Here is a 9,969-nt window from a genome sequence, read left to right on the forward strand (position 1 = left end):
GCCCCCTGGCGTCTCGCGGGCAGGGCCTGCACTGGCCCTCCTCCGCCAGTCCTGGTGAGCCATCTGTCCTCATTCCCAGGGCCCTGGCTCAGGCGCAGAAGCTACCCTTTGACCTGGGGAGGGGTGAGTTTGAGAGCGAAGCAACTGCCCCTTAAACACCCACTGAGTCAGCCTCCATGCGGAGGGCCGCCTGCTCGTCTGCCTGTGAGGTTCTCGGGGTACCCTTCACATGAGTTGCCACTCACCCATTTTACAGAAGGGAAGTCTGAGGCCCCGACCATCCCGGAGCAAATGGCAGAGCCAGATGCCCTTACAGGCAGGTGGACCCCTAGGCTAAGTTCTGTCCGCTGGTCTTCGAGGGCAGGCGTTGGTGGGGAGGATACTGAAGAGGGGTGCCTGGGAGCCCCCCGGGATTTGCAGAGGGCTCTGCGTGGGCTGGATGCACCTGTGCCCCCTTGTTCTCGGGCCTGGTGGGGCTGCCGCTTCCGACGGGCTGGTACTCCGGGACCCCACTCCTCCCATCTGCAGCTCCCTGCGGGATGTCTGGGAGCCCCAAACAAGCAGGTGCCGAAGTCCCATTGGGGGTGGGGGAGCCGTGGCAGATGGTGAGGTGACCCAGAGCGGCAGAAACCAGGGCCCAGAACTTTCGGCGCCTCCGGCTTCCCGAACGGAGGTGGGTGGGGCTCAGCGCGCAGACCCTGGGTCATCGGGAGACACGAGACACGCTCACTCTCCTGTAGGTAGAGAAGGCGGGAGACCCTGAGGAGAAGGGTCCCTGAAGCCCCAGACAGCCCCATTTGGGGTTCAGGACCTTCCAGAGTCTGGGATGTGTGTGGGGGTGGGGGCGGGGGATGGCGGCCTCTCTGGTCTCTGTCTTCCCCTCCCCCAGCCTCCCTTTATCGCTCCAAAGGTTACAGGAAGCTCCTTGGGGCCTTCGGGGCTGCACCGCTGGGGGCTCCCACTGAAGGCTTCCCTTCCTGTGTGTGCGTTAGCATTTACCGTTCCAGGTAGCAACGGTGTGCCCACTTGTCCTTCAATAAATCAGTTCATGCTACGTGCAGATGAGCCTTGTTTTTCTCTCTGAAAAATTTTTGCAGAATAAATAACACACGCGTGTGGCTCATGAAGAGTGCGAGGGCAATAACCTTGTTACCAGCTGTGTGTTTGTGTGTCTGTGTCTGTCCATCCAGAGATGCCTTCTGCAAACCCAGCAAAGCTCCTTCCCTTCAGGTCAGCACAGGCGGGAGAGGACCCCCGCCTCACGCCAGATCCTGGATGGGGGCGGGGCGGGCGCGGGGGCTTTGCCGGCAGGTCTTCTCAGCTTGTGAGGCTCTAACTTGACCTCTCCTGCGGTTCCCTGGGGAGCGGGGGGTGCAAGGGTTTGCCTCCCTGTCTGTAGCTGGGCCTAAATTACCCCCGGAGTTGCTAAAAAATGAGATCCGATCCCAAATTCTTTACAGTAAAGACATATTCTTTTGTAAGCAGGAGATTTGATTTATTATTATTTTTTTTAATGTTTATTTATTTTTGAGAGAGAGAGAGAGGGGCAGAGCACGAGCAGGGGAGGGGCACAGAGAGAGACAGAATCGGAAGCAGGCTCCAGGCTCCGAGCCGTCAGCACAGAGCACGACGTGGGGCTCGAACTCACAAACCGTGAGATCGTGACCTGAGCAGAAGTCTGATGCTCAACCGACTGAGGCACCCAGGCGCCCCAGAAGTTTTATTTTTAAAAAAGGAAAATGCATAGAGATGAATACAGGCTAAAGCCCAGCCCCCCGACATGGGAGTTACTGCTCTTTGCCATCTAGCGCCCGGCTGTCCCTTTCTGATTTTCCTATCACCTTTCCCCCCTGGGTCCCCGAGTACGACCACAGGACACGCTCATTTGCTGCGTGACTCTGAGCAGGTGGCTCGGGGCCGCTTCCTCTTCTGTGCATGGGGAGCAGAGGCCCTGCCCTGGCTGCTTCCTGGGCTCTGGTGGGGGGCTGGAATGGGGTCCCTCCTATCGGCATCCGTGGCGCCCCGTCCCTGTCCCCGTTCCCGACACAGGAGGCGCTCCGGGCTTGCTGAATGAGTGCCAGAGGAAGGTTTCGCCCCGGGCGTGGGAAGTCCAGGGGTCCAAGGAGACAAGGGGGAAACGGGGTGTCCTTTTACTGCCTCTCCTGCCACCTGCTCCCTCGGGACACCGCCACTCCCCGCCTGGAGCCCGGCTGGGGCCCAGGGGCCGGTCACCCCGTCCTCAGGGCCCCCAGCTGCTTCAGCACGAACCCCCACTTCCTCAGCGCCAGCTCGGTGTCCCGTGCGGAGACGTCGCGGTGCCACACGGCGCGCACTGACCGCCCGGTCCAGGGGAACAGCAGCACGCGCACCGCGCGGCCGGTCTGCGCCACCTCGTCAGCGCTCACGGCCTGCAGACGCCGGCAGAGCTCCTGGGGCGGCAGCCCGTCCACTGTCACCATCACCATGTTCGTCTCCACGGCGGCGAGATCCACGGAGCAGATAGGGGACGCCAGCTCCTGGAGCCCTGGGCCCAGGTCCCGTGGTGAGTGGAGCCCGACCCCAGGACCCCACCACCGTCTCCACCGTCCGGCCCTGTCGCCCCGGGAAAGGCAGAGGGCAGCCCGACGGTAGTGGGGCAAAGAGAGACCCTGAATCCTGACACGGACTTGGCTGCACTACCTTTTTGTAGCTGCGTGACCTTGGACGGATCGGTTGACCTTTCTGGGCCTCAGTTTACTCCTCTTTCAAGTGGGGACACGAAGGGGCTGTTTCGAGGACTCAATTAGGAAACGTAAGGCCCAAGTTAGAGGCTCCACTCTGCCAGATCCCGCAGGAAATGAGAATTCCTGACCCCCGTGGAGGGTTTAGTGGTACAGGCCCCGCATCACCGTGGTCTGGGAAACCACCCTCGCCCCCGGGGCCCGACCCGTCATGGCTCGGTGGCTTAACCCTCGTGTTCTAGAATCAGAAGGATGTGGCCCTGCTGGGGATTTGGGTCCCGCTGCAGGGGACCCCCAGGGCACGCTTCCGGGAGCAAAAGGAAGTGAGGGAGGGGCCATGAGGTCCGGGCACCTTGGGCAAATCTCCGAGCGTTCTGGTGGTCCCTCAGCAGCACCTCCTCCACGTCTGCCAGTCCAACCAGGGCAGCTGCGGCCAGCACCCCCGCCTGGCGCATCCCCCCGCCCAGGGCTTTCCGGAGGCGCCAGGCTCCTTCGATGAAGTCCTTGGGCCCCCCAACCAGGGCTCCCACCGGTGCGCCCAGGCCCTGGGAGGAAGAGAGGAGAGAGTCCTGCGTGCCTGCGCCCCCAGGTGTGCATCTCTGTCCTCTCACCCCGGGGGGAGGGGGATGTGAAGGGGACAGGGAAGGGCAGACACCGTGGCCCCATCTGGGGTTGGGGCTCGAGGGGCCCGGGGCCAGCAGCGGCCCTCATAGGAGCTCAGGCACCCGGCTCCGACTCCTCTTGTGGGCACCCCCATCACCCTGTGTCTGGGAGGCAGCCGGTGGCTTCCCCACCTTGGAGAAACAGAGAGACACAGAGTCACAGTGCTCCACGATGCGGGCGGGGGGCACGTGCAGAGCCACCGCAGCGTTCATCAGCCGGGCCCCGTCCAGGTGGACCCGGACCCCGCAGCTCTGGGCCAGGAGGCGCACCTGGGGGCCAAGTGCAGGCCACAGTCAGAGGGGCTGGGCTTGGGGCAGGAGCCGAGGGAGGATGGGTCTCCAGAAGGTCACGGGGTTTGGTTCCTGGAGGAGCCACGGCGGGGGTGGGGGGTGGGGGGTACAGAGTGAAGAGAGCTGGGTTGGTGACCAGCTTGGCCGCCTGGGACCTGAGCAGGCACATCTTCTGCCTGGATCTGGGTGCCGTCCTCTAGGAAAGGGGGTTGACGGTGAGCGTTTCATCTCACGCCTACGGTGGCTGTGGCCAGAGCGGCAGATGCCCCTCCTACCCAGGCGGCACCCCTGCTCCGTGAAGGAGATGCTCTCAGCCCTTCTCACAGCCCTTCTCAGCCCTTCTCACAGGCAAAGGGCAGCTCTGGAGACTTAGCACTCAGGTTCTCACACCGGGGAGTGGGACGGTCCCTGCACGCGCTGGTGCTACTCTGGGCTCCCTGGAAGGGAGGGGTGGGAGACGGGTCTCTGTTCTGGGGCCTAAAGTGGGGCAATAGTGCCCTTCACATCTGCAGCCTGGGACCACATGTCCTCCCACAACACTTCTGGCTGCGATGGGCACCCACGGCCCATGTCAGAGACCTAATCCCTGGAGAGGGGCCCCATGGGACAGGAAGCCAGGAGCTGGCTGGTGGGGTGGGGGGCACAGAAGTGGGGTAGGGCCTACCTGGCGTAGGTAGTCGATGGGGAGAACCCGGCCCCCCGAGCTGCTGTGGGTGTTTTCCAGGCAGATGAGCTCACAGACCGGGTGGTAGGGGCTCCCGAGGCCCCGTGTGACCGTCCTCTCCAGCTCAAGCAGGTCCAGGGTCCCATGGGGCAGGTCTGGGAGGGGGTGGGAGTGCACCCCAGCAATCTGCAGGTATTGGGGTGGGGATTCAGGATCAGGTCCAGGGGCTCAGGGTCACCTCCTACCTCTGTCCTGTCTGCTTGCCCCCAGCTCTGGACCATGGAGCCTTGCCCCTGTGCTGCAGCCTGAGGGTTAGGGTGCTCCCCCCACCCCCCACCCCAGCAATCAAGGGCCGCGTGCTCTGGGTACCCACTAGGGGGCAGCAGGACACCAAGCACAGCCGGTGTCCCCGTGGCGGCCGGAGCCGCGGCTGCCCCCACGTGGTCAGTCTGGGGATGGCTCTCCTTCCCGCCTCCTTAGAGACGCCACCACCCGGCCATTTCTTCCCTCTGCAGGTCCCATGGCGGTGCCTGGAAAGCAGGTTCCCACCAGAAATGCTGAGCAGCTCGTGCTGGCCCCAGGTGAGGGGTGACGGGTCCTTACCTGAGCCACCCCGCCCTGCTCATAGACGTGGAGGTGGCTCTCCTGCCCGAGGAGGAGCTGGGAGCCCCTGCGCTGGCAGTGACACATCACTGAGATAGATGGGGGAGGGCAGTGTCGGCTCTGAGTGCCAGGGGGCCCACCGGCAGAGCGTCTCCTGCACTGGAAGCCCACCACGGTGCTGCCCCTTGGGGCCAAGCAGCTCCGGGCACGAGCCTCAGTCGGGCCCAGCAGGAAACCGAGGGTGCATGCGCACTGGGGAGCCAGAGAGTTTAACAAAGGGACAACTTATAACAAAGGTGGCAGCATGTAGGGAAGTCAGAAGGGACAGTGCAAGACCCCCAGGCCTTAAGGGGCAAGAGAAGGCTGTGGTTACCAGAACCTGGAGACAGGGCCGTGTGGAGAGGGCTGGCCCAGGGAGAGCCTCTGGGGAGGGAGCTGGGGGAGGAGCGCAGACACGCTGGCCTCACTCTCCTCCCCTCCCTCCCCTCCTGCTAGGGGCCCTCCTGACTGAGCCCAGCAGAAATCCAGATGGCTCAGGACCCCACTGATGTCGTCCCGGCCCCGCCTCCAGCACCAAGGAGAGAAACACGGAGGGAGGGGCTGGAGGGCAGAGTCACCCAACGCCGCTCACCAGAGATAAGGTTGGCCATGGTGTTGGTGGGCACGAACAAGGTCCGATCCACCCCCAGCAGCGTGGCTGCCTTTTCCTGCAGCTCTGAGGAGGAGAGGGATGGGGTGCGAGGAGGATTCATCAACAATGGCAGTCTCCTTGCATCACTCATAACCGTGAGCCCATGTCGTGATGAGGTGAGTGGCCAAGCCAGACAAGAGCCCTGGTCTGCCAGCTGCACAGTCTGTGGTCTTGGTGACCGCATGTCTGGGTCCAGAGGCCCCTCACTGAACCCTCTACACCCAGCCTCCTCCTGGGCCATGGTCTCCCCCCCCCCCCAATTGAAACTGTGGTTTGAACCCCCCTGTCCCATCCAGACCTCACACCTGTCTCACTTCCTTTCCCATCAGCCCCTTGCAGGTGGGGCCCTGCGGTTTCTCTGCTGACTTCCTCTCCCAGAACAGGACAGGAGCTCTCAGAAGGGGGGACTCGGGGAGGGGGTAAGCGGGGCTTCTGGCTCCTGCTTTGAAGCCTGCTGTGGCTCCCCTCTGCCTGTGGCATCAAGTCTAAAGTCTTCAGCATGACATTCAAGGGCAGTGGGATTTGCCTTCTGCCTCCACCTCCAGGGACAGGGGTGGCCCCGGTACCCCACGCTCCAGCCACATTCCCTTATCCATATCCTAAACACCTTTCTCACCTCCCAGTGAGCTGGCTCCCTTCCTTGCCTGGGGGCTCCACTCGCCCTTCAGGAGGCTACTCTGCAAAGTCCCCCTTCCCTGTGAGTTCCACGCCTCCGCTCACCCCCAGTTCTCAAGGCCCTCTCTGTGGACACATGTGAACCCCAGCACCTCCCCCACCCCATGGTGGTATGCCTACTAAGCAGTGGGCTCAGCATTTTTGAAGTTCGAGGCAACAGTAGGTGTCTGCAAAATTCATGATCACCAGATGCCATCTGGCCCCACAGACAGGCCCTGGGAGCTCAAGTGGCAACCTGTAGCTTGTCCCCGGCACCGGAGAGGGTTGTACGCACCCCAGCAATAGCAGTGGTCCGCAACTGTCAACCCAGGGTGGGAGTGCTGTCACTGTGTCACTTGAAAACGCTCCCTAGCTTATTGGAGCCCGCTCCTTGAGAGGTGCAGGCTGCGGAAAACCCCCTTATCTAGAGCGGCTTTCTGTTTATCTTCACGTGGAAAGACAGTGGGTCCAGGACAAGAGCTACAGGTTTTAGAGAAAAGACCTGGGCTCACATACTGCCTAGCCGTTTACTGGGTATGAGACCTTGTGTGCCACACTCGCTGGGATGCTGATCTCAGAGCCCTCCTGTGCAAGGTGAGACCACACCCATCTCTTCCAGCAGTGGCACGACACTTCAGTGTGCACGCGCATCACCTGGGCATCCTGTTAGCGTGCCGATTCTGGCTCAGCAGGTGGAAGGGTGGGACCTGGGGCTCTGCATCCCTAACAGACTGAGCAGCTAGGCCCGCAGAGCTTCACGCCCAGCCTGCCCGCTGAGCCGCCACCCGCGCGCCCGGGGCCGCCTCTCCCGCCAGCACCACGGACAGCGCCCCGGGGTCTCGGCGACGACCCCAGGCCCCGGCCTGCACACCCGGCTCACCGCGGACGGTGGGGTCCTCGCCGTAGTCGTCGTCCCCCACGACCGCCTCGGCCATGGCGCGCCTCATGGCCGGCCCGGGCTTGGTCACCGTGTCGCTGCGCAGGTCCACCACGTGCACCGGGACCCCCGCCCCGCCCCCAGACCCCCGCGTCCGGAGGGCCCCCTGCCGCTGGACCGCGGCCCGAGCCAGTCCACGAAGCATGGCGGGGGCAGCTCCCGACCCCACCCCGACCCTCCCGAGCGAGCGCTACCCGGAGCGGCGAGGGTCGGCACGGCTTCCCCGACCTCGACCTCGGCCGTTGACCAGGGCCTGCGGGAGCGCCCGCGGCATGCTGGAAGTTGTAGTTCGGACTCCGTCCCGGCGGGCACTAGCGCAGGCTCGGGCAGGACGGTGCCGAGGCACGCTGGGAGTTGTAGTTCGGGCTTCGCGGGGTGGACACGGCGCGAGATGGGCCTGGGGGAGAGGGAGTCACAGACGGGGAAACTGAGCCGTGCACCAGCTAATGCCTACAGTCACATGTGGCGGAGGCGGCCCGGCCGGCTGTCCCCGGAGTCCCCAGGGTCCCGTTCTGAACCACTACTTTCCGTCGCCCCTAAAAACTAGCATCCCGCCGTCTGCTTTTTTCGATATGGATTTTTTTGAGGACCTCCTGCGTGTCAGGCATGGCCTAAATGCCAGGCAGAGGGACACGAGGATGGCACAAGCGGTCTGAGCGTCCCACTTCATGGGGTATAATGGGAGGCAGAATTAGAGGGGTGCGCAGGGAGCCCCCTCCTCCATACCCCCTGCCCTGGAGGGGTGGGCTACCTCCAACTGAGGTACAGTGCAGGGTAATAGTGAAGGGGACCGACCGACTCAGTCCTCACTTACCAGCTGTGCGGCTTTGCACAAGCCTTTCGGCCTCCCCGTGCCTCAGTCTCCTCCACTGCAGAATGGGCTGCTTTGGGGAGTCCCTGACCTACTGTGTTCAGTGCTGACCCTGGTGCCTGGCTGTGGGTAAGTGCTATGTGTGAATGCTTACTTCTTACTGCTGCTGCTATTATCATTGTTACTGGCCACAGCCCAGGGCCCTGGGGCTTGGTGCTGCTGCTGTGGGGCGCACGGTGACTCAGCCCAGACTGGACCTTCTGCGGCGTGACCCTTCCTCACACGGAAGGACCGGCCTCCCTCTGAGTGCCCAGCCCCACTCGGCTGCTCCCCTTCCTGGAGTGTGGCCACAGATGTGTGTCCCCCATGGGAGGAAGTCGGTCCCGAGGGGCCCAAGTTCACCGGAAGAGGCACCCACGGCTCTGGTCAGGGCACCCCTGATCAAAGAGGACACCGACGCCTTCATCAGAGGTCTGCCATGTGCCTGCTCCAAATTGGGTCTGGGGGTGAGGGAGAGTAAGGCCAGGCTGCCTTCGGAGCTCGGGTCCTCAGGGTGGGGACAGGATGCTGCCCAAGAGAGGAGCACTGGGAAGAGGGGGGATGTCAGCATCACGGGGCAGGGGGTGGTGCTGCAGCAGGCCTGGCTGAGGCAGCAGGGTGGGCTTCCCGGAGGAAGCAGTGACTGGGCTGACTTTTGAAGACAGAGCAGGTCGCTAACCAGACAAAGGGAGAACTCGAGGCAAAGGCTTGGGGTAGGTCTCAAAGGAAGGCCAGCCTGGCGGGAGAATCGAGCAGGGGTGGAGAGGCAGCTATATCCACGGTCGGGGCAACTTCCCTGGGGCTCTCCCCCTCTCCCCCAAGCCTAGCACAGGCATCCTGAAGGGGCAGAAATCTCAAGTCCCCGTGGGATCAGTGGCCGCAAGGACCCCCGTCTAAAGGAAAGGCTCATCGTGCCCTCCCCCACCCCAGTGCCCCTCTGGCCTTGACCCACAATCTGCACTCAGTTCCGGGTCCTTGGAAAACAAGCCCCTTATCTCGGAGTCTGGCTCCAGCCCTTCTGCTGGGAAGTGGGGTGGGGAGCAGAGGCCTCTGTGGGCAGGAAGGGAGGGGTTGGGGCCTCAATGGCGGCTCTCAGGAGAGCAGGGAGTAAGGGGCAAAGAGCTGGGTCCCCAGACAGGCGGCCTCTTCCTGGGGAAGATGGGGCCTAACAGGGCTCATCACCCAGTCCAAGCCTCCCCTCCGCCCCGCTCCCGGGGCCAGTCCCGCCAGTCCCGCCACACCTTGGTGGTGGAGGGGGCCGGAGGGGTGGGGGCCTGGAGCAAAGAGGCCCTGGTTTCTGGGACCCTGTCATGGGGGGAGGCCCTCTGACCAAGGCTGGGTCTTAGGGGGCCTGTCTACGCTCATGTGTGTCTGTGTGTATCTGTGTGCACACACGTATACAGGTATCGGGGTGTCCGTGCGCACGCGTGTGAGCATGTGTTTGCGGGTGCACACGTGCGTGTACACGCACGTGTGAATGTGTCGGTGCAGGTGTGTGTACGTGCGTGTACAAATGTGCGGGGTGCCTGTGCACGTGTGTGTATACACGCGTGTCTGTGCGCGTGTGCCTGCGTGTGTCCCTGGCTGCGGCTGATATCGGAGTCATCCTGTTGGTAAGCTGGGAACACTTCACAGCCCCCAGGCTGGAAGGAGAAAGCAGAAGGCCCGTGAGCACCCCCTCCCCTCCACCCCAGGTCACTGAGCAGACCCCTGAAGTCTTTCCCCTCAGAGGAGAGCCCAGCCCCCTAACCAGCTGCCATCCCTGGAGGTCAAAGGCCTAAGGTCGTGGGATAGTCTCCTGCACACACAGACCTGCCTCACCCCACACATCAGCTGCCTCCTCCCCCAAGGCCACAGCCCTAGGCTAGGCCACCTCCGGGTCCGCCCCGCCCCGCAG

The 9,969-nt window shown here is 63.3% G+C and overlaps 1 protein-coding gene across 4 annotated transcripts; it reads right to left on the reverse strand.

The window, feature by feature from the left end:
* Positions 1-1,679: 1,679 nt before the first annotated feature.
* On the reverse strand, positions 1,680-9,236 carry LOC122206580 (probable low-specificity L-threonine aldolase 2). Of its 4 annotated transcripts, XM_042915901.1 has the most exons (9): positions 8,037-9,236; positions 7,417-7,619; positions 5,572-5,655; positions 4,941-5,029; positions 4,338-4,523; positions 3,515-3,652; positions 3,073-3,265; positions 2,269-2,524; positions 1,680-2,066 (listed from the first exon to the last, which is right to left on the reverse strand). In XM_042915901.1, exons 1-9 carry the CDS (start codon positions 8,210-8,212, stop codon positions 2,003-2,005), a joined length of 1,389 nt encoding a protein of 462 aa, XP_042771835.1. In that variant the 5' UTR covers positions 8,213-9,236; the 3' UTR covers positions 1,680-2,002. The 4 variants fall into 4 exon arrangements, with proteins under 4 accessions (XP_042771835.1, XP_042771837.1, XP_042771836.1 ...); XM_042915903.1 differs by lacking the exon at positions 3,515-3,652; XM_042915902.1 differs by having other exon boundaries at positions 1,680-2,524.
* Between the last annotated feature and the right edge of the window lie 733 nt (positions 9,237-9,969).

Source organism: Panthera leo, chromosome E1 (assembly GCF_018350215.1).
Source record: "Panthera leo isolate Ple1 chromosome E1, P.leo_Ple1_pat1.1, whole genome shotgun sequence".
In the NCBI taxonomy this organism is placed as follows: domain Eukaryota; kingdom Metazoa; phylum Chordata; class Mammalia; order Carnivora; family Felidae; genus Panthera; species Panthera leo.

Coding starts and splice junctions, on each gene's coding strand:
- LOC122206580 (XM_042915901.1), bottom strand. CDS start 8,212: ATGATAATAGCAGCAGCAGTAAGAAGTAAGCATTCACACATAGCACTT. Junction 5,030..5,571: donor CATGGCCAACCTTATCTCTG/GTGAGCGGCGTT, acceptor CATCTATCTCAG/TGATGTGTCACTGCCAGCGC. Junction 4,524..4,940: donor AGCAGGGCGGGGTGGCTCAG/GTAAGGACCCGT, acceptor CAATACCTGCAG/ATTGCTGGGGTGCACTCCCA.